The sequence below is a fragment of the Colossoma macropomum genome, unplaced genomic scaffold (assembly GCF_904425465.1).
Source record: "Colossoma macropomum unplaced genomic scaffold, Colossoma_macropomum, whole genome shotgun sequence".
Classification (NCBI taxonomy): Eukaryota; Metazoa; Chordata; class Actinopteri; order Characiformes; family Serrasalmidae; genus Colossoma; species Colossoma macropomum.
This window is the reverse complement of record NW_023494800.1, coordinates 17193541-17216951: the sequence shown is the minus strand read 5'-3', so window position 1 is coordinate 17216951 and position 23411 is coordinate 17193541. Positions and strand designations below refer to the sequence as shown.

The window sequence follows — 23411 nt, the reverse complement described above, 5'->3', positions numbered from 1 at the left end:
AAAATAATGAATACAGTTTTATCTGAAACTTTTGCAGAGGAGTGTCTAAACCTCATTGAAATGTGTTCCCATAGAAATATATTTAAATCAGTTTTTGATTGCATAGCTGAGATTTGGTGTACTGCTACAGAAATGTTTGTATTTTTATGTACATAGTGGTTAAAGTTTTAACATTTAACATCTGTCTTAACTGAAATGAAACTATTTTTAGAGTTTCTTGTCTAATTGGATCACAAATTCTGAAAATTGCGAAATATTCTGTTCTCGTCACTGAGTGGCTAAAAGCATCTTGTGTTCAGTGTACACGATCACTGTGAATCGATCAGAATTACCTCAAGAAGATGGAAGTATGCTGTAATTGAAACATCAAATAGTCTGTACCTTAAAATATGTGTGTAAGCTGAAACATTTTTTGAAAATATAGCTAATGAAGAAAAATCAGAAGCACAAATGTTTTCAGCAGATTCTGATGACTATTTTCTGTGTAGTGACACATGCACAGTAGTTTATTAATAAAAAAAGTTTAATTGGTCTTACATGTCTTTTACAAAACATTTTGTTACAAACATAATTTCACAAGAGGGACAGACATCGTTTACTCTCCATCTAACAACCTAACATTAAAGTAAAATTATATCTAATACTCTAATAAGTTAACTTGTAAAGTTTCATAACAATAAAGATGTTGGTTTAGTCCGGCTGAGCATTCACATAATCGGGTTCATCTGTTTCAAAGATAAAGATCAAAGTGAACTTTAGTGTTTTATTCTGTTAGTGAAAGAAATAATAAACACACAAAAAAGCATTTTTTATTACCTTCGTCATCTTTGCTTTTCAGGAAATCAGCGTTTTCATAATCCTCGCTGTCTGCAATCACAGGGGTAGAATGAACATTTTCGAAGAAATACTGCGACAATGGATTTATATTTGTGTTATTACAACATTCTACATTTGTACATGTTGTAAAGCACGTGTAGTGTATATAAAGTACTGTGTAAAAGTCTTAGGTGCTAAAGTGCTTATTTAACACCATTTATCTTGACAGTGTGTTTATTTATTTATTTATTTACCTATTAAAAAACAGAATATATATACGAATAAACAAATATAGTAAAAAGTAAGATAATTTCTCATTTTGAAAAAGTTGATATCTTGTAAACTAGTTTGAAGAACAAAGCGGTCTCCCGGACTTCCCCAGCCATCACAGATTCGTTAAATTCCATCGCGAACACACTTGACTTAGTGTAATGAAGCACTGATATTCCAAAACAGGTATTGAATAATAAGTGCTGAGCTTCCACAAGGAGAGGTTTGAAAACAGTTAAATGAGCACTTGACATACATAAAATCACAACTTATTGTATACGTGCTATTTGTATTTATTTTAATAGTGGTGTTTTTTTCTGAACAAACAAATGCTTACTGTCCAAACTTTTGCACAGTATTGTATGTTTACGACTAACATGAAGAAATAAGATTGAATTACAACTGTAATTAAAGGGCAGTCGTGCAGAAAAAGAGCAACGGTCCACACCAAATTAAAAAAACGACTCGCATCCAGAAATAATTGAAGTACTTACCTGAGTAATGGTCAATGTTCTTTGTTGGAAAAACATTCTCATATGCATCTCCATCTATATCTGAAGAATAGAATTAAAATTAAGGTTATATAATACTGCATTTACCGCTGTTAGTAGACAAACTCCTTGTCTTCACCCACAGATCTACAGTCCAATCTGAGTGGAAAGTTCAAAAACATGACCTTTTACTTTGTTCAGCTGCAGCTACAGCAGAATGTGTTCACTCTGTAATCTTTATCTAGTTCTCATATGGCGTGGTTTCTCATGACCTTTCCATCAGCGACACGAGGCTTCGCTGAAGCCTCTGTTTCTCCTCCCATTTGAATATAAGACAGACAGCAGTAGATGCTACAAAGACCACATAACAGAAGAGCTTTTCATTTGAGGCTCCTACTCACCGTTGTCTGTAAGCTCGTCTGGAACAGGTGGGGTTGGAATTGGATGTCTAAAAACGAGACAGTAGATGTAGAAAAACAAGCAGAATTGTAACGGTGCTCTCCCACATTCAAATGGACATCCTTGCACTTTATTTCTCTCGTATACCAAGTGATAATAAAGGCTACTTACACATAAGTGGGTTCCAGACTTCCACAACAAGCTGCAAAGAGAGGTTATGGGGTGAGAGTTGTTGAGGGGGGTGGGAGGCATATCATAAATGCCATTTAAAAAAAAATAAAATACGTCTGTCAAATCTTGGAAGAAAACGTAAACCTACGCTTGGAAATGTTCTGGTAACTGCCTTGGATGTCCTCAACAGCTTTTGGGAAACAAGCCAAAAAATATATCATCAGTGCCGCTATTCCTTTGTGACATTGATGAAGTGATACTTTACATTCTGAAGCTCTTACCCTGTGGTTGGACATAAGATGCACGTTGACTGTTCCTTTAAAGAGATAAATATACAATAGTCAGGTTCAGAGAGAGGTAGAAGAAAATGACTCTGTTATTAGTAACTTTAATTTGAATAATTTGATTTAATTAGTATTTCAGTATAGGTGAAAAGCCTCCTATAGAAATTAAATGAAAGAGTATCACAGGGGTCTCGGAGCTAGCTGAGCGCGTTCGCTCAATAGGTTTGGGTAGAAGAAAGTGGACAGGTAACACAATATTGTATGTTAATATTATTTCTTCCTGCCTGCTGGTGCATGATGTAATTAAAACTCAGATGTTGTCGAGGTGGGCAAAAGTCACCACAGTTAGATCAAAGGTTACAGGAAAGCAAGAATGTTGTCTTTTGAATAACATGAAATGGTGAATTGTGCCTAATATGACCGGGGCATGAACTAACAATGTAAAAAAGGTCAATTTTGATTTTAGATTGATTTTAAAGTAATCAAGGAATTTCAATTTGAAAAAATAAATACAGAGCAGGAAAGATCTGGTCTGGGCTAGTCTTAAAGGGACTGTTGTTTTTTTTTTAGGTCTCTTGTGATCCCAATAAGCACAGCTAGTGTTGTATTTCATAAATAAAATATGAATTCTAATTAGGGGTGGGTGACGTGACGATATTTTATTGTTATCATGATAAATTGTCACAGTGCACTTTTCTGAGCATGTTGTGGATATTAACACATAATTAATCCAGTTTCATTGCCAACATTGAATAAACATTACTGTAATCATAGATGTTGATAGTATTATTTAGTTATGGCGATGGAGATTTCAGTCAATTCTAACTTATAAAACCTCAGAAAAACTAAATATTGTGATACATGTTGTGTATTGTGAGAATGTTTTCAAGTATCGTGATAGATTTTTGCGATGTCGCCCACCCCCTAATCCTAATCATTCGTAAGATTTTATCAATACATAAACTACAGACATTCTTTTAAGAAGCGCTAAAAGCAAACCTTTAAACCAGGGATCATTATTAATAAAATTGTTTAACATTTCATGCATTCAGAGCTGTTTCCTGAAGACTAGCCGACCAATAAGTTGTAGCCTTTTAGTCGACCATGCTTTTTAAAGTGTATATATATGTCCAAATGTCCAGTTCCTAGTTGGGGGACGCTCATTCAAGCAATAAAAGAGTAATAAGGCTGTAGAACAATAAAAGATTTTTCTTATAATATCCCAGATACTAGGGTTCATGTTGTCATATTTACATTGTGATTATCAAACCTGAGAGTGGATCCTTCTTACCCGACCCCCACCATGACTTCCATGAGTTCATACACATTGTGCACATGAAGGTTTCATTTAAAACCCACTGACAAATGCCATATAAATGGCATAGTATACATTTGGAATTTAATTATTTATATATAAATGTACACAAAAATCATTAAAATTACTTTTTCTGTTTTTAAGAAACAGAAAATGGGAATGGGAAGTAACATACTGTAACATATTGTGACATCGTCGCTGCCGTATCAAAACCTTACATCTCCATTTTTTGACATAATTTGAAAACGCCAGCTGCTGTATACACAGTTTTCAAAGACTGGACCAATAGAAAGAGACCAAAACTTAGAATAATTAAAGTCTTGTTACGTTAACATGCATTGACAGTTGGCCACTTTTTTGGCGATACAAGATTTTATTTTCTGCTCAGTTAAATTTTCAAAATATCTCACATTAAAAGTGCAAGTAGACTTATGAGGTATGTGGATTATTGTTTTTTTTCTATCTATACATTTCATTACAGATCATTATAAACATATCAGTTAATTTCTAGACACCATTCACAGTACGTTACCCCACAGTTGGAGACGCCTCTGAGGTGATCTGGTTAGGCCTCGTCACTGTAAGACAGTCACAATCAGCATGAGTTAATAGTGCATCTGTATATGAACTCTCAGTTTATTACATTATGCCGTTCAAAATGCCACTCAGTCTCAATACTCTTGTGCAGAAAGATACACTACTAGCTTTACCAGAAAGTCTTCTCACTTATCCATCAATCTTTTTCTGTTCTGTTTCACTATATTGATAGATATCACTTTACAGCAGTGAGTGAGAACATAAAGATGTGTGAAGCACATCGCACATAGATGATGTGTGATAAATCTTTGGTAACATGGAACGCTTTGGTAAGCGTTTGGTAACGTTTAGCAACATCTTATTAAGATTAATCTATTAAGATAAATTACATATCACAAATGTTTATTATATATATGACTAAGGACGGGTTCTAAGTTAAGGAGCTCAAAGACTTGACACATGCTTAGCAGCTTTGGTGTGGTGAAAAAAGTAAGGCTGGTAGTGGTGAAGACATCTGTCTTAAGTTATGGTTAACTCGATTGTATGAGGTAACCATTTGGTGAACACTTCAGTAACTGTTGTCTCAGACTACCATAAACTGACCAGTGAGAACCTGCAGGGAGAGGGCAGGAGGAGAAAAAAAAGAGGCAAAGAAAATCTCTTCACCTGTTTTTGATCTTGTCACAGCGAATCTGCTCCCCTCTCGCTGACTGAATAAGCCAAAACAGTAAACACGGAACTTATTTCCACTTTCCAATTTCATTTATTTCAATTGTGGGTAAAAAGAAGAAAATTAAACCATTATTCCTCGTCTGTCAAGGAGCATAATAGCAGATAATTTTCTCTCAGACAACTTACAATATTTGTGGAATATAAAGCTGGTTATCCTCCTGAACTATCTCTGCAAAAGAAATAGTAATTTTATATTTTGAATGGCAGCTAATATTAGTGCAGTTCTGTATTCCTGTGTGGTGGGGAGTGAGTATGTCTGTACTGAATGCCACTTACTGGATTTCTTTCTACAGCCCAGGCAGATAGCAGAAACAAACCCAAGTGTGGCCAGAGACACCAAAGCAAGGACCACTCCTTGCTGGCTTGTGACCTCAACCATACCTTGAACAGTAAGAGTTTGCAGTTGTGATTCTGAATAAATGGTAAATGTTTTTTTATTTTTTTCCTCCCCGCATAAGACACATCACACAATTATTATCAGGCAATGCATCTAACAAGCTTATATACAGCTGTGACACCATTCACAAGTAATCCTACGAGAGTAAACATCTGAAACTTTCTGAAGCTCGTCTAACCAACCACAACCCTATAAAAAATCATAGCCTTTTTTTTCTGATGAAATTTACAAAGTACAGATTTCCGGGCCTAGATTAAGCCTGATCTTGACACAAAAAAATATTAGTCAATGACAACTAATTGGAGTTTACTGACATCATGGTTTACATGTAAGACAGTGCAGTAATGTAACCCTTTTTTGACCTAATTTGTTTTTGTTTTCCTGTAAACAAAGCTTAACCACAGGATACGAGTAAAATAATCACTTGAGCACCGGCTTTTTATAATAACGCAGGGTGCCATTACTTTTGCTCACAAATACTTTTCTCATTTGATATTAATAGAGGTCATTTTATATGCTTACATCAACTTTGAATTGCTTTTTGATGTCTTCCTTAAAGATAATAAAAATAGGAATTAATAATGGTTAACCTTTATTTATGTAGCACTTCTCATTTTCAGGGTGCATTGATTTGCACAAGAATAGAGTAAAACATTGGAAAGATGAAATACCATTATCTAAATGATATAACAGCACAATTACTAACAATAGTAGAAAAATATATTAGGCACATGCTAGTTTAAAAAAATATTAATTCTGCATTTACATCTATTGAATCGCATTGGAACGCTTGTCTGGAGATTAAAAGGTGAGCCTTGTTTCACAATTAAATGCTGCATTTGATTTAAACAAGATTACATGCTAGACTTAATTCTAATTACTAAAAAGTTAAAAAGCATGTATGAGATTTTGCTTTTCACTTTAGTCAAACCGCTTTTGATTGCATTCTAAGTGCACAAATGATGGGTAAAGTAACTCTTTTGTTGATTGCCTTGAGAATTCTCTCCACTGCGACTATTTTTAAAGTGCTGTATTTGTTATTTTCTGAAGAATGTAATTATTCTCAGTGTCTATTACCTTAAACTGAAGTCTCAGTGTGCGGCCATTCTGATGTAGGAGCTTCAAGACAAAACTGAGGGTTTGATGAAAGAGCATAGAGGTATTGCTGCACTGCTGTTTCCTGTTTCAAACTGAACTCAACCACATCCGTGCATCAGTGCTCCGGACACAGGAGACCACCACAAAGAAAGTGCTGCTATTTGCACAGGCTTTCAAATGATAGAGTCAGTTTCTAATGACACCTTAAGAACATTTACGATACACTGCATTGTAAGTGCGCTATAATATATCTTCACATTACAAGTATTTTTCCAAAACAGGACTGATCTTATGTGCTTTGTATTTACTATAATTACACTTTATATATGGCCAAATCCACTGTTAGAAATATTTTATACATGCCCTGATCCAAATGTGGGAAATATGCTGACGTGTTGTGATACATTCTAAATGTTGGTGACCTGCTATTTTACAGTACAGCTCAAAAATTTTTTTTTGGTCAAACTGGCGATGATCCTCTGTAACCAATTTACAAGTCCTCAAGTTATTTGGTGAAACTCGATAATCAAATACATCAGGGTTGGGATTAGGATTAGGACCAGTTAGAAGAATTAATGTTATGGCAGTTAAAGACAAACCGAGCATCTATAGAGTATTTACAGTACACATAAGAAATCTTGCATCTCCTATATCTATATTTACATATCTATCTATATATATTCAAAGAAAAAACGTGCAATTTTCAGTTTTCTGTTTTTTTAATGTGTGTATATATATATATATATATATATACACACACACACACGCACTCACTGAGCACTCTAACACTTTAGGTTTTTAGGTACACCTACCTTGCATCTACATTCATTGTCCATTTTATCAGCTCAGGACACCCACAGAGCAGGTATTATTTGAATGGTGGGTCATTCTCAGCACTGCAGTAACACTGATGTGGTTGTGGTGGTGGTGTGTTAGTGTGTGTTGTGCTGGTCTGAGTGGATCAGACACAGCAGTGCTGCTGGAGTTTTTAAACACATCCGTGTCACTGCTGGACTGAGAATAGTCCACCAACCAAAAATATCCAGCCAACGGTGTCCTGTGGGCAGCGTCCTGTGATCACTGATGAACGACCAGAGGATGACCAACACAAACTGTGCAGCAGCAGATGAGCTATCGTCTCTGACTTTACAGCTACAATTTGGACCAACAAGGCAGCCTAATAGAGTAGACAGTGAGTGGACAGTGTCTGAAAACTCAAGCAGCACTGCTGTGTCTGATCCACTCATGGCAGCGCAACACACACTAACACACCACCACCACGTCAGTATCACTGCAGTGCTGAGAATGATCCACCCAAATAATAGCTGCTCTATGGTGGTAATGACCACTGAAGAACAAGGAAAAGGAAGCCATCAAAGTATGCAGAGAAACAGATGGACTACAGTCTGTAATTGTGGAACTACAAAGTGAATAATGAGTGTAAAAACAAGGCAGGTGTAACTAATAAAATGCTAGGTGAGTGTGTGTATGTATATATATATATATATATATATATATATATATATACATATATATATATATATATACACACACATATATACATATATATATATATATATACACACACACACACACACATATATATATATATATATATATATATATAGAGAGAGAGAGAGAGAGAGAGAGAGAGACCAGTACGTATCTCATACAATGTCACTTCACTCGTAGTGGGTTTCTATATACATTACACTGTACAAGTGTCAGATTGAGCATTAATAGCAGGTTAACATCTGACATCTTCATAGCATTAGTGCCCTTTAAAAAAACAACAACACCTGCACAGCAGCCACAGAGGGCTGGTTTTCACACATTAGCTTGCTTTCCTCTAATCTGTCTGCAGTCATGAAGAAAACTACTTCAAACACTGACCTGCAACATAAAAAATAAAGACGCATTCAGCTAAAATGTCAAAGGTTAAAGAAAACATCAAAGTTTTGAGCATTTCTTTTCTGTCAATGCATGATGTTTGATGTTCCTTACTGATGGGGTCTTTAATAGCCTACTTTTTTTTTTTAAACGTATTTTTATGAGACATTAGCCTGAAAAATAAAAATGAACATGTAGGCCACTGCCGCCCCTTTCTGGGAAGTGTTTATGACTCTGTAGGTGGTGAGGGGTTGTATGTTTTTCCACTGATGAAACAAATGTAGCCACTTGCTGTACACACACGCACATACTGTGTAAACCTTTAAGCTAAAACAGTAAAGTAAGTCTGAAAACATTTTCTCAGATCAGACATGCTGAAAATGGTTATAACATACACAGCGTTATTAAATGAATAACTGTTTTATTGTGTTTTAGCATAATAATTGTACAAAATCTGAATCTGGAAGTATAATATTTTATAGAATCTCACAATATTACAGGTCTTGATATCTGGAGCCACACAAAAATACGAACGCTTCTCAAACTTTGATTTATTTTAGGAAGCAATAATTGGGCAAATGTTGTTATCTGTGTTCCGTGTAGCTTGTTCCCTCGTCGTCACGGGTACAGTGATGCAGTGCTGTTCAGTGGAGCAAAGAGGCAGGATGACTGTTTTTCTTCAGTAAACACTGGACGAGACTGGAGGAAAACAGAACATTTCATGAATGACTCTTTTCTAAACAGTTTTGGGAATTATGAATCGTCTAGTAAACCTCATTTTTATCTTTGCCAAAAATTGAACTATAATTTTGATGTTTCATCTGCTCTATCACACCCACTTCAACTCAAGAAGAGCTCATTTATTAGCTGATCAGTTGAATCAAGTGTTTTAAAGAAATACTCCAGTGTTTTTTAGTTTAATCTCTACCTGTCACAGCTGTACTGTATAGTTGATTACCACAGATATTAATTTAGTTATTTCTTAGACATTTCAACACATTTTGGTGGGCTCCTAAGTGGCACTTCTGCTAAGTATTGGCTGTATTGTCAGGATCACAGATTCAGTCCCTGGTGATGCCACAGCCAACCATGGCTGGGAGTCCTAGAGAGCATAACTGGCCTTGCTCTCGCTGGGTGAGTAGGATGCCCCCCATCTATGCTAGCCATCTGACATAACAGAATGGGCAGTTAGTGTCCTCCTTCAAGCATGTTGAACTGTCCAATGACATTACATTAGCAGTGGATAGAAAAAATGAGGTTGTGCTCCATGTGACTCAGAGGAACATAATATGTTGGGAGCATTCAGATGGAATTAATTATGACTATTTTTCATAATAAATTTGGGGAGGGAATTCATTGCTAAAGCAACTAACCATTGGCTTCTATTACAAGTGTATGGCAATGGTTTTTCTGTACTTTTTTAAGAATTTGTGGTAATTGACTAAAGTCATAAGCCAAAATTTGACCACTGCTGGTCAAATGACATTTTGTTGATTTTCCAAGCAAAAATAAGTTATCTTATATTACATAAACATGACATTTTTGAGCACAATTTGTATTAAGAGTTTAACATATTGTAAATGAACAAAACATAAAAAATAAACTTTGCCATAAATTTTGCACAGGCCATATTTTATTTTTTTCCTATATGTAAAAAAAATAAACTGTAATTGTGCATTAAAGTGTACAGAAGTCTGTTCTCTGTAGGTGTTTACTTATTTTCATTTTATTTTCAAAAAATCAGCAAGAACGCAATTTGACCAGGGCACACAAACTGGCTACATATGCTGCAGATCTGGAAGATAGAGGTGCGGTTGAAAAACTGAGTGTACCTTTAAGATAAGATAAAGTAAGATCCAGCAATTATTGGACAAAAACTTCTACAATCAATCAATAAATAAAGAAATATATTCATAAATAAAACTAGACAACGCCAAGTCCCTGTCAGCAGTGCAGCTCTACCTCAAAAGAGCTTGACAGTCTGAGGTACAATTTGTGTACCCAGCTCCTACGTGCTTGGATTTTTTATGTATTAGACCAGGGAAAACACTAAAACAGGCTCATCATGAGTACTCCCTGACACACGCAAAATAAAATCAAGCACATAGCCGTGCAGTCTCCAGAGACAAACACTTGCAGTAGAATGGGTTGTACTAAAGATTTTAAATGTAACACTGACATAAGACGTCACCTTTGCCACAAGTCAATTTCTGTCTAGATCTGCCCTGGTCACCTGTTAGAACTATTATTGTGAAATGGAAACGTCTAGGAACAAAAACAGCTCAACCACTAAGCGGTAGACCACGCAAACACAGAGTGGGGCCGTGGAGTGCTGAACTGCTTAGTGCACTTTGCCTCTAGAAGCAATATCAGCACAAGAAATGTGCTTCGGAAGCATCATGAAATGGGTTTTCACGGCCAAGCAGCTGCACACAAGCCTAAGATCACTATGCACAATGCTAAGTGTGTAAAGCATGCCACCACTGGACTCTAGAGTGTTTTGCAGATGCCAGGAGAACACTTCTTGCTGGCATGCATAGTGCCAAAAATGAAGTTCGTTTGAGGTGAAATAATGGTCTGGGGCTATTTGGGCTTAACCCCTTAGTTCAAGTGAAGAGTAATGTTAGTGCTACAACACACAAAGACATTTCAGCCAGTCTAGGGTTATTTGCTTCCAATTTTGTGGCAAAAGTTTGAGGAAAGCCCTTTCCTGTTCCAGCATGACGGCGCCCCCTGTATACAAAGCAGGTTTCATAAAGGCATTCTTTGACAGATTTGGTATGGAGGAACTCCAGTGGCCTGCACAGAGCCCTGACCTCAGCCTCACTGAACACCTTTAGAATGAATTGGAAAATCAGTTGCGAGCCTGGCTTACTTGTCCAACATCAGTGCCTGACCTCACAAATGCTCTTTTGACTAAACGGGCATTAATTCCAGTAGACATACTCCAAAATCTTGTAGAAAGCCCTGTATGTACAACAAGCTCATAAAGGTGTGATGGGCAGGTGTCCACATACTTTTGGCCATTTAGAGCACTGACTTGAAGGTGCAGTTTATTTCATTACACTTACGTGCACTGCTGCTCAGGCTGGATGACATGTAGCTGCTTCCGCCTGCTCCAAATCCTCCACCGAACCCTCCTCCCAGTCCCACTCCCAGACCTCCTCCAAGACCTCCTCCCAGACCTCCTCCTAGACCTCCACCCAGGCCCAGGCCAAGACCATATCCTCCTCCCAGACCGAGGCCTGCACCTCCTCCCAGGCCTCCTGCTCCTCCTCCTGCAGCCAGGGCCAAAGCTCCAGCACCTCCTGCTCCTCCTCCCACTGTTGTCTTAGACATGTGAACTGTGACACCTCCTCCAGACTTCAGCCTGGTTCACCATACACACACGTACACACATACATACATGAGTCACGCTGTCATTTGCTTTGATCGCACTTCCTTCAACAAAAAATGTTTGAGAGTAGGTGGGCCCAACTGTCTCTATACCTGTTCTCCTCACTGTCCAGGAGTTTCTTGTAGGCTGTAATCTCAACATCTAGAGACATTTTGCTGGCCAGGAGTTCCTGGTATTCTTGTCCATAATGTGTGATTTGCTACAAAGCAAAGATTTAGCAGGGTGTCCATTAACAGTTAAAAAATACATGGTGGCCATGAAAGGTGGCAATTCAGCTGAATGTTAGAAGTGATTATAGCAAATTAATGAATTACTAATATTCAGTGCATCAATTCGTTTCTCTCAAAGCTGTGAGAGGAAACATACCTTTCTGAGGTCATCAAGCTGCGACTTGAGTGCGACCACTTGTTCCTGGTAGGTCTCAGTGTGGGAGCTTGTGTGAGATTCAGCCTCGTCCACCTGAGACTCCAGTTGGACATTCTGGAAGACAAGAGCACAAAAAAGATTACATATACACACTTCATATACTAGTGACTAGAAACAAAAACGTTTTTAACTCCTAAAATGTCCAGCACATGGTGGCATAATTTACATTATTTATTAAATAGTTATTTACATAATGAATTGAATTTACATTTGATATACATTCTATATCAGCAAGGTCCAGGCTTCTATTTCTAACTCTTTAACTGAAAATAAACTCAATGAGATGTAAACAAAGTCATTCAGAGTGGTTTGGAGCATGGTATAAAATCTGACTCTGATTACCCCAATGGTGATGGGAACCCAAAGTCACAATGTCTACAGCACAAACATATATATATATATATATACTATTTACAATTCAAAGTAACCAGGGAATCACAGGTATATTTTTAAGGTGTATCAAAGGTATAGGTATATTTTGAAAGTAGCAAATATGAAAAAATAAGTTTTCTTTGGTTCTATTTTGCCTTATGACGCCCTGTGTGTGCCCCTCTCCGCTATGACTGGATTTAAAAAACTACATGAGGCCAAAACCTTCTTATAAAACTATCATAGAACAACATCTCAGTGTATTTGTGCCCATGTTATGTAAAACCTATCTGTAAAGTAGCTTAAACGGTTTGGGCATCTGGTTCATATCATCACCACTGTGAACAATTCTAACTCTGTTGGTTTCTTTAGGGTTGCACATTTTATATCAAACTAGTGAATGACTTAATTTATTTTTTTTTACATTTTAATGTTTAAATAGGTAGCAGGTACCCTTTGAGGGGTTAACTATTGCTGTTTGGACTTACATAAGATTTTATATGCAAGTACTCAACCTCTTAAACCCCAAGCTTGTTATTCAGTTTTTAAGACGTATTATTCAGTAATTACTACAAATGATTCGGTAATAACTATGAAACTAATTTATGTGTTAATATATGTGTTAAACAGTTATTATTAGTAGACCCACATACAGATCCTTAGTGTTAAAGGGTTAACTGGTGCTTCTGTCAGTGACACCATCAGGTAGACACACACCAGTGATTTGAGCCGGTCGATCTCTCTCTGCACTGAGTCGATCTGTAGCTTGTAGACTCGCAGCTCCTCTTTGGCTGCAGTGAGGGACTGAGTACTGGGCTGGGATGATACGGTCATCATAGAGAGCTGCAGTCAAAAAAACACCAGGACAAATGAGATTATAACAGCGTCCAACTCAGGTCTTTGAATATCTGTAAACTGCTTGCAAGTCAGAGTACAAGAATTCATCAGGGATATTTTAAACGACCACTAGGGGGAGACATAAGCATGAAATTAAATAGAGTCTGCATCAAAGGCCTGCAATCGCCATGTAATTCAGTGTGAGAAGACTGTGATTGTTTCTGCAACTGGATTATGAAGGTCTCTTACGCTGTCCTGCACGGAGAGGAGAGCATCCTGCTTGCTGCGTTGAGCCAGAGTTTCGTAGTGGGATTTAACTTCAGCCAGGGCAGACGTCAGGTCCTGGGCTTGAGCCGTGTTGTCTACTGAGATGGAGACTGCTGACTTCACACTGCCAGTCACAATGTTCCTCACCTCCTTCACTTTCTGAAGAGCACACATACCCACACATGAACACAATTAGCAGTGCCATAATGTATAATGGTTTGTGCAGCTCCAGTGACCAAGCCTTTCATACTGAAATCCACTGCTGCTGAGAAACAGGTACTCACAGCATCATACACCTGCTTGGACAGAGTAATGTGATCTTCCAGGCCACTAATGCTGGTTTGCAGCTCAAAAATGGTCAGATACAGGTGGTCCACTTCCTGTTTAAAGAAAACAATAAAAAAAACATATTAATGTAACATAATAGCACCAAAGAACATGCAGTCTACTATCAATTAAACCTGCATACCTCCTTTAACGTGGACCAGTCCATCTCTAGAGACTTGGTCTGAGCTGTCTCCTCTTCGTATCTTAAATGACAAAAAAACAGCATTCAACTTCATTACTCTGATAATGCACATACATTGTTTGTATTCACACCTGAATTAAACTATAAGCAGGTTAAGCAACAAATTCTGCATAATGAAACTAAATATGTGAATCTGACCTGGCTTGTACATCGTCAATGATGCCTTTGTAGTGCTCGATCTCAGCAATGATGGCCTCTTTGGTGGCAGTGAGGCTGTCGATCTGGGATTTGTAGGTTCCGATTGCTGATGTGAGCAGGATGGAGGTGCTGGCGGGGCCACCCTGCTCAGGGTTGGTGAACATGGAGATCTTGGCTTTCAGAACAGCGTTGTGCTGCTCCAGGGACCGAGCCTGAAGAACATCAGTTAAACAGAACTTCTAGGTTAGAGGGAGTAGGAGTTTCATACTGAAAAATCACTAAAATCATTAAGCAACAGTATCAAAGAAATTGATATGAGCTATTCCTGAGGGACACAGCAGGTGTTCATGAATTGTATGAGGGTTTATTGGACGTTCTGATGCTGAAATACTGAGCCAATGGATATACATATAGACCAACTAATGACCATCACACCAAATATAACACACCCAATATCCTGTAAAGCTGCCTGTTGTGAAAAGTGCTACATAAATAAAGTTTGACTTGAATTGACTGCGAAAAGAAGGCTTTTAGTTTACCTTATCAATGAAGGAGGCGAATTTGTCATTGAGGGCTTGAAGCTCTTCTTTTTCTTTCATGCGGGTGACCTGCACGGTGTCCATGGATGGCAGTGTGGGGTCAATGCTGGGCACCGGACTGACACCTGCATCTATTGTGGTGGTGGAGCTGAGGAATGATGGGTTGAAGCCATAGCCTCCAATCTTGAAGACACGGCCACCTAGGCGAGCCCTCAGTGGGGCCACACCTGCTCTGAAGCCTGCTGCTCTGGCACCCCCAGCAGCAGCCAGGCCCAAACCACCACCCAGGCCAAAACCGGCTCCAGCAGCCCCAGCACCAAGCCCCAGGCCTCCCCCCAATCCTAGACCCAAACCAAGCCCTCCACCCAGGCCGAGGCCAGCTCCGGCTCCCCTAGCCAAGCCCAGCGAGCGGGACAGGGCTGCGCTAGAACCTCCAGCACCCCTTGCCCCAGAGAACAGACGGTTGCCTCCATAGGTGGCCCCAAATCTGACAGCTCCCCCACTGACTCGCATGCTGGTGTCGGCCATGTTGACTCTCAGAGCTGGGGTCCAGGTCTTTTTGCAGAGCAGTCCTGGCACTCAGTCAGGCTGTCCTAACACCTTGCTTGGCTTTAAATAAACCGGGCCTTGCAGGGGCTGCTCATGTTGGATGCTGCTGATTTGCTGTAGCTGCCTACCAGGCTAACTCATATGACTGGCAGGCCAGCGTCACCCCTGCAGGCACTGATCTGCCCCAAACATGTTCGGAGAGATTCAACAGCCCACGGCATTAAGGACATCTAAGCTAAAGGGGCCCTGGAGCCTCTGCTGATAGAGGTATGTTTTGATTGACAGGTGAATATGCTATTAACAGATTGTTTATTGCCCCAAAGGAAAAAGAACCGTAGCTGCAGCAGTGCTGAATGGTATGTAACATGCTGTAACAGAAAAGAGGTCCGCTGGTAATATAGGATAGCATCAGCTATAATTTTTCTTGTTATCTAACTGCAAAAGTTCTCAAACAACAAATCCCTTTTTTGGAGGTAATTCCAGGCACTGCACAAGCTTAGCAGCTGCTACTCAGAATCAATTCTCACCTTCCAAATAACCTTGAAAAGCAGACATTTAGAGCACCAGGGGATTTCTTGCTGGTTTCTTGTCTCATGCTAAAAACCACATGGCTAGCGATGTTGTCCAGGTCTCTGGGGTATTGAATTGAGGGGACATTAAAAAGCTTTTCTCAGAGCTGCCTGTTCCTGCCTCTGATACTGATACCAGGTGCTAAGAGAAACATCCATGTCTGATGAGAAAGTTCTATCTCCTGCCTATCGGCAGTTCTTTGCAGTTTATGTACATATGAATGTGATGCACCAAGCAATTTGAACTTGTATTGATTATTATAGATTCATGTGTCATAGCTGATTAAATCCATTTACCATATTCTTCTACAGTATGGAGTTATGGAATAACTGAAATTTGGGGGGAGAACCACGCCCGAAACCCCTCCTCCTTCTAGTCTAACACTCTATAAATTCCCTTGTCTACCTACTGTTTCCCATGACAAAGTTTTCACAGTCCCCAACACCACCCCGTCTGCTCTCCGTTCCTCAGCCCTCAGTCCTTCCACAGTTGAAGTAAATGTGACAATTTTTGTAAAAATCTTATAAGCATGGTATGGCATTGTTTGATATCCTGTATTTAAAATAAAGGTTCACTAAAATGTATATAAATTATAGTTTGGCTTTTTGATGTAAAAGGTTGCACAGAATAAAAAAAAATAATAAATAACTGATAATCAAAAATGGTTGAATGGTTAATATATGGTTTTTCATTGGAGGAGCTCATGTAATATGGGGTCTGTTTGTGTTTCTGGCTTTCTAGACCCAAGCAGAAGCTGCCTAGAACTCCAGGCTAAGTTCTCAGAGTTCTCTCCCCTCCTTTAATCAGTCTTGCCTCATACTGTCACCATATGTTGAAGGCACAGTTCGAACTTGCAAAAAACAATTAGATCCCATTTGCAGGTAGTCGGGATTATGCACTGGGAGGCCGTTTTGAGATTGAGTGAATGACCTGCTGTGTCATTTCATGTCCATAAATAAAGTCCTTACTTCTGCTGAATACATATACATATATGTAATAATAATTTGTGTGTATATATATATATATTATATATATATATATATATATATATATATACACACAGAGACATTTGTTGTTGTTTTTTTTTGCTGCCAGAACATGTCCATTTTTGGCATTTTTCAGTTTTTGACATTATTTGAAAATGCCTGTTGTCCCTTACATTGTGTATAAATTTAAATATAAATAAATATATAAATATATATATAATTTCCTTAATAAAAATCATAACAACTGCTGTTAGAGACATTAGAGCAGGGGTACGTAACTGTGAGGGTTACCACTCACCTTACACACCTTTAAATAATCTTTTTTAAGCAAGCAACCAAACAAACACAAATAAATAAATCTCCCAACTTGCCTGTAGACGCCTCTAAGCATAAACAAGTCTCTGAACTCTCCCAAAACAGAATTACATAAGAAAACAGTCAATAATTAACCAAATACATTGTTTAATAATCTTTATTTAGCATTGATAATTTGCAACTACACTATATCTTGCTTCAAATAATACACTACAAAATAATCTGAGAGCTATATAAGAAAACAACAGTAAAACTTTCACTTCCTTTCTTTCAGCACTTCACTGGTGTTAAGAGGCCTCCAAGGCTGACAGAGCTTCAGTAAAGGTGCTCTGTACTATGATGGACTTTATGTTATGCGCTCCTGACATAATTGTTGCGGTAGTCTGACTAGAGTTGACTTCAGTAAGGACGTCATGGCTAATTAACGAGTGAATAAACGGTGCATCATTACAGTCCCTCGACAGCAGCTTTCTCATATCTGCCTATCTAAAGTAGCGCAGGCAAACAAACAAACAAACAGTCTCAGCTGCTTTTCATACAGCGCAGGCTTTAGAGCATCAGATGAATCAAAAATCAGTGTCATATTAGGACAGTTTCCTCCATATAAAACACTCCACAGCAGAAGGAAGTTCGTGATCAGCACCTCGGACAGCGCTCCACGTCCAGTTTGATGAAAACCCGCCTGATGTCCCTCAGCTGTCCTGTCCAGTTTCTTCCCCATCCATCACTGTCCACTGACAATGCAGGAGGGCCGGTATGTACAGAACACAAGAGGGGATTGGGGGGGGATTCTAGCCTACACTGGGGGGAAGCTGTAACTCCTTTCTGGAAGGAGAAGAAACCGGAGAAAGTAGATATATTTCCAGAGATGCTAATGCTAATACGGAACGGCGTTGGTGTTGGTGTTTGTGTTTACTGGTATATTTCTGCATATTTACAAGTCTCAAGTACTTTTTCCCTCTCCAGCTTATCATGACACAGCAACAGCCTCGAGCACCGCTTCCTCCACGCCCTTCATGTCCTCAGTCTCCGTGGGTGAAGTGGTGGGTGGATGATCAGGGGCTGCGCTCTGCTTGCCTGGGGAAGCTGGCCGATGCTCAGTGTCTCTGGAAGCGGGACGGATGATGGTGCAACGCCCCAAATCAGGCTTGGCTCTGGCCGGGACGGGGCTGCAGTGGTCCCTCTCGTACTCCTCCTGCGCCCTCTCGATCTTCCTCCTCTTCATCTTGCCTTTGTGGCAGTGGTGTGTGGTCAGGGACAGCGCCACGATCGCCACGATCACGACGCCCAGCAAAGTGAGAGCAGAAGTGGAGGAGAACGGCGGCGGGAGGTGCTCAACTTTCTCGGCGCATGTGGCGTTGCTCTCGAGCCCCTCGCCGAAAGCCCCGCTCTCCGCTGCCCCGGAGCTCATGGCTAGAGGGCTGAAGGGCATCTTTCAGCACCGGGAGGGGGACGTGGATCTCCGTGCGGTGTCAACTCTTCAGAATCCCGGGCTGATTAGGAGTACGACTGCGCCTCTCCAGAGAAGACCCCCGTTTTTACGCAGAGAATCCCTCAGGACGGCTTTAGAAACGAACCAAGAAGGAAACAAATGAATGTCCTGCAAGTGAGAAAAATGCAGCTCGATTCAACCTTAATTACCCCCAAGAAAGGGAAACTACTGTACACGCATGAAAGCGCGTTCAAACGCTGAAAGACATGAACAAAAAAACATTACACTCAGTTTTCAGCCTCTTACCTGAAAACAGTGTCTGGTCACAGCAGAGCCCGAGCTAACATCCAACACACACACACACACACACACTCAAGCAAGGTGGTTTGGAAACCTCTCAGACTTCAGCTGACGTAAAGCTCCACAGTAGCCCTCCTTCCGTCCAGCAGGTCCAAATGATAATCAGAGCTCAGCCTAGGGCACAGTGATGAGCTCCCAGCTGCAGAGAGGTTAAACACCTCCAAACGCTTCCTCAGCTGCCCGTTTGAAATGTGTCACACGACCAAAACGACAGGCTTGCTGTGCGCACAGAGCTCCCTGAACAATCCTGTGGCCGCTCCTGCATGCTGGGAGACTGTGTTCAATTAAAGCACCGAGAGGGAAATCATATGCTGCACGTAGCTGTTTACGAGGAGGCGTCAGTGTCGCTATCCAGTGCTGAAGGCGCTCAACAGCTGGAGTGTGGACGGTCAGCCCCATTCAGGCAGTGGAAGAATCTCCACAGTGGATTTCAAGAAAATGATTAGACAAGAAATTAAAATATAATAATAATAATGACGTCCTTTAAAAAAAACGAAAGTAAAAAGAATCCTGATGATGTTTACAAACATGTCTGGATCTACCATATGATGAGCTGGGTGACTGCCCAGGGGCACCAAAAGGCTGCTCCAAAAAGTGCATGGTTTTAAATTATGTTAATCTGCTAACATAACACTTTTTGAAGCAGTCAGTTTATGTTCAATCTTTGCACACATCACAACAGTGAGCCTGATAAATATCTAAAAAGCATAAACACTGAAAATTTGGCAGATAGCAGCATCTATATGTATAAAACATAAACAGGATCATTTTGGCATCTTATTTTGGCATTTTATAGTGACATCTGATGGATCTTTACAAGCTGAGGAGTTCAGTCTGGTTCAGGATAGCTGAGGAGTTTAGTCTGGTTCAGGATAGCTGAGTTAAATCTGCTTCAGGTTAGCTGGGGAGTTAAGTGTAGTTCAGGATAGCTGAGGAGTTTAGTCTAGTTCAGGATAGCTGAGTTAAATCTGGTTCAAGATAGTTGGGGAGTTTAGTCTGGTTTCTTGACAGCTTAATTAAGTTTGGTTCAGGATAGCTGGGGAGTTAAGTGTAGTTCAGGATAGCTGAGGAGTTTAGTCTGGTCCCGGTTAGAATTTTGTTGTGAAGACCTGACAGGACGAGTTTTCAGTAAAACCGAGACCTTTTCAGCAAACTTCTCTTAGGTTCTCAGTGTGTTTGTAAGGATGGGGCACTAGAGCTGTAATGTCCAGGGGCACCACAAGATCTTAATCTGGACATGTTTACAACCATTTAAAAAACACCACAGAATAAATGAAGGATTTAGTTCCAAAACACATTACAGATTTCCAATGAATTCCTTTTTAATGAAATTCCTTGTTGAGAGTTCATTCACAAGAAATTCTTTGCTATGTTAGGATTAATACCATGTTTATTAGAGAAAAAAACGTGTTATATCCAAAAAAGAAATGTATATACATCATTATGGAATTAAACTCTTCAAATGCGAACATAATGCAGTAAATAGTAAGAAGCAACAAAAAGGTGTTTTTAGCAAGTCAGAACAAAGGTCTGGTTCTAGATTTTTCTGACACACTCAGCCATGGCATGGATTTACTGAAATCCACCAGCAACAAACCTTTAACTGAATGAAGACATGATTAATCAAACTGTGGCTTGGATAACTACAAATAATATCGGTCATGAGGAGAGGTTTGGACATGGTCAAATGCATTGACTTGTGTAAAATTACTAATTATTGTATTATTACATATTTAATACTCTTTTCTAAACAGTAACTTTAGATTTTGCTTTTGCACAACTCCCCAAACTTCATATAAATAATCTGAACCCTTGTGGCACTATATGCCAAGTTGTCCATAGTTTATTCTGAAGTCATGGGTATTAATAGGGAGTTTGCTGCTGTAACAGCCGCTTCTCTTCTGGGAAGGCTTTACACTAGAGTTGGAACAGTGCTGTGAGGATTTGATGTTATTCAGCCACATGAGAGCCAGTGAGGTCAGTGATTAGTTCTGGATTACAAACACTACTCCAACTCATCACAAAGGTACTGGATGGTGTATCACTCCAGAGAAGACAGCCTCACTGCTCCATAGACCAAAGCTCTACCCCTCTAGCTGATCTCAGGTCTCAAGAAATAGAAACCTGATCACATGACTGTGGCAACATATTTTAACAACTTCCTTTAAAGTAGCTCACTAGCTGTTAAACTGATTCTGGTGGTACTGTGGGAACTGCGGGAATCAGTTCCTCTGAGCACTGACACTGCCTCCCTCAGCACCCATCTGTTTCTCCTGTATTTCGCCAACTAGTCTTGTGCCAGCTGTGATCTGCCCATCCAGAACAATCAGGCTTTTAAAACCGACAGGCCTAGACAGGGCACTAAACTACAGCGATTATGCCCCGTTATCATTTGGCCATATAAATTGGTTTCCATTCACAAGTGCAGCACATTAAGTGTTCAGTCTCAACGGAAAAAACTGAACGAGTATAAACCCATTGAGTTCAATGATGACACTGTTTTGGAGGTAAAGATCCTGTACACTTTGTAAGACAACAAATAACTGTAATACTCATGAGAGAACAAAGGTTCATGGCACTAAATTCAATTTAGTATAATCTCTAGAGAGACATACACAAAAAGCAATACACAAATCTCAGGAGTGAGAATGGGATTAAAACAGGGTCCCTCAGGCCATCTCATTAAATCCTTCATAAAGTACACAGCACTAGAAGCTACTACGCCCTGCCACCCGCCGAAGGAAGGGATCCAAATGCGATAAATCCCTGTAGATCCGCTGGACTGTGACGACCCAGCCCATCTCAGGGGAGACCTCTGTGGATTCATAGCCTGTAATTATCCACGTCAATGCACTCCTTCATAGGTGATGTGTCCCACGCCAAGGCACAAATCCAACCCCATGTAGGATGGCTTTGCACTAACCAATAGACACAGGCACGAATTTGAGGTTTACCAACACCCACTTTCTCAAAATAGTTATTAGAATGTCTTCTACCCAAAAAGTAATACAAAAACAAAACCGCCGCACTCTGCTACTCGGGAGGCTGGCATTTACATGCAGAAAGCATCTCCTTTTCCATCTTTGAAAGAGAGGGGCTGCAATCTGAGCATTAGCTCTAATGATTGCGTCTTTCCATTGTGCTCGGCACACATTGTTATTCAGAAATGGCCCGGGCACGGAATTGAACCTTTCCACACCCTTCTGTGCTGAAATAGTTATTAGAGCAGAGAAATAGTGGTGGGGGAAATGACTCTCCAGGCAGGATGCAGGGGCTCCTTATAAACTCACATCTGTGATGGATGACCATACACCCATGAAGCCAAAACACAAAGAGAGTCACTCCAGCCCCCTTGTACACAAACACAATTCATCTACTCGTTTGCCAGCCCTGTCCGCAGCGGTGACTCGCAACTGTGCTTGTGAAAAGAAGAGCGTAAGGATATACATACATCATCCGAACCCAGAGGCTGGGAAACAATTCACTTCTCCACAGACATTAAGCTGTTTTCCAATTGGTTTGCAAAAATAACAAAAGAAAGTCACAAAAAAACATGTCACCATCCACAAAAAGTCCTGTACAGATAACGAGTGCACACAAGTTGAAATCAGCAACTCGGACCGAATGACGCATAGAAAGAGAGCAGATGTGTTTTGAAGAGCAGCAAGGATCAGAAAGATTAAACTGTGAAAAATGGTCATGGAAGTCCTTCAAGGCAGCAATTCTAAGGCTGCCACTAAGAAGACTTCAAAGTTGCATGCATGCTAAGCCATGGCAGAGTGAATTCTTCTCATGTAGAGCCAAAGCAAGCCCTCTCCAGAGATGAGCTGGCTGAATGCAGATAACCAAATACTTCAGCACATGGCCTTTGTGCTCTGACTGGAGGACAACAGAAGCCAATCACGGAGCCTCTCCCTTTCACTTCAATCTCGGGAAGGGGAACGGGCAAGCAAACCGCATGCATGCTAAGTGGAAGGGTATTGTGATTGGATGCACATTTGAGCCATAAAAATGGCAGCAGTTAAATTAAGATACAGAAGGTACCTGAGCCTGAGAGCGGAACATGTTTTGCCATTAAGATTGGCATCAGCAAAGTAGGTCTTTTTTTTTTCTTACTGCAAAAAACAGACACTTTCAAGTCACCTGGTAGAGTGCCAGATGAGAATTCCTGACTTCACTTCATCTGGAGAGATAAAGACAGACTGCAACTCACACAGAAAGAGACAGAGAGAGAGAGATACAGACTGGCAAAATCCAATTAGATAACTCTGAACAAACAAAGTTAAGTTTGGAAGCG

At 39.9% G+C, this 23411-nt stretch overlaps 3 protein-coding genes across 5 annotated transcripts; all 3 read right to left on the bottom strand.

The window, feature by feature from the left end:
* Positions 1 to 501: 501 nt before the first annotated feature.
* si:dkey-183i3.6 (LAT2 domain-containing protein) lies at positions 502 to 6592 on the bottom strand. 3 transcript variants are annotated; one of them, XM_036588731.1, is made up of 12 exons: positions 6490 to 6592; positions 5292 to 5396; positions 5142 to 5184; positions 4950 to 5032; positions 4279 to 4324; positions 2429 to 2463; positions 2296 to 2337; positions 2148 to 2178; positions 1979 to 2025; positions 1581 to 1640; positions 817 to 867; positions 502 to 725 (listed from the first exon to the last, which is right to left on the bottom strand). In XM_036588731.1, exons 2-12 carry the CDS (start codon positions 5392 to 5394, stop codon positions 691 to 693), a joined length of 576 nt encoding a protein of 191 aa, XP_036444624.1. In that variant the 5' UTR covers positions 5395 to 5396; positions 6490 to 6592; the 3' UTR covers positions 502 to 690. The 3 variants fall into 3 exon arrangements, with proteins under 3 accessions (XP_036444624.1, XP_036444625.1, XP_036444626.1); XM_036588732.1 differs by having other exon boundaries at positions 4950 to 4993; XM_036588733.1 differs by lacking the exons at positions 4950 to 5032; positions 5142 to 5184.
* A 2212-nt stretch (positions 6593 to 8804) lies between these two features.
* si:dkey-183i3.5 (uncharacterized protein LOC566445 homolog) lies at positions 8805 to 15530 on the bottom strand. The gene is made up of 10 exons (XM_036588063.1): positions 14903 to 15530; positions 14364 to 14575; positions 14166 to 14226; positions 13981 to 14076; positions 13679 to 13855; positions 13310 to 13435; positions 12164 to 12277; positions 11890 to 11996; positions 11472 to 11770; positions 8805 to 9099 (listed from the first exon to the last, which is right to left on the bottom strand). The coding sequence occupies exons 1-10, from the start codon at positions 15428 to 15430 to the stop codon at positions 9080 to 9082; spliced, it is 1740 nt and encodes a 579-aa protein (XP_036443956.1). The 5' UTR covers positions 15431 to 15530; the 3' UTR covers positions 8805 to 9079.
* Positions 15531 to 17463: 1933 nt separating this feature from the next.
* Positions 17464 to 19106, bottom strand: si:dkey-183i3.9 (uncharacterized protein C11orf87 homolog). The gene is made up of 2 exons (XM_036588526.1): positions 19061 to 19106; positions 17464 to 18922 (listed from the first exon to the last, which is right to left on the bottom strand). The coding sequence occupies exon 2, from the start codon at positions 18752 to 18754 to the stop codon at positions 18293 to 18295; it is 462 nt and encodes a 153-aa protein (XP_036444419.1). The 5' UTR covers positions 18755 to 18922; positions 19061 to 19106; the 3' UTR covers positions 17464 to 18292.
* Positions 19107 to 23411: the final 4305 nt, after the last annotated feature.

Coding starts and splice junctions, on each gene's coding strand:
- si:dkey-183i3.6 (XM_036588731.1), bottom strand. CDS start 5,394: ATGGTTGAGGTCACAAGCCAGCAAGGAGTGGTCCTTGCTTTGGTGTCT. Junction 2,464..4,278: donor GAGGCGTCTCCAACTGTGGG/GTAACGTACTGT, acceptor ATCTCTTTAAAG/GAACAGTCAACGTGCATCTT. Junction 868..1,580: donor GAACATTGACCATTACTCAG/GTAAGTACTTCA, acceptor CTGTGATTGCAG/ACAGCGAGGATTATGAAAAC.
- si:dkey-183i3.5 (XM_036588063.1), bottom strand. CDS start 15,430: ATGGCCGACACCAGCATGCGAGTCAGTGGGGGAGCTGTCAGATTTGGG. Junction 14,077..14,165: donor ACTGGTCCACGTTAAAGGAG/GTATGCAGGTTT, acceptor TTCTTTAAACAG/GAAGTGGACCACCTGTATCT. Junction 13,856..13,980: donor CCAAGCAGGTGTATGATGCT/GTGAGTACCTGT, acceptor TGTGCTCTTCAG/AAAGTGAAGGAGGTGAGGAA.
- si:dkey-183i3.9 (XM_036588526.1), bottom strand. CDS start 18,754: ATGCCCTTCAGCCCTCTAGCCATGAGCTCCGGGGCAGCGGAGAGCGGG.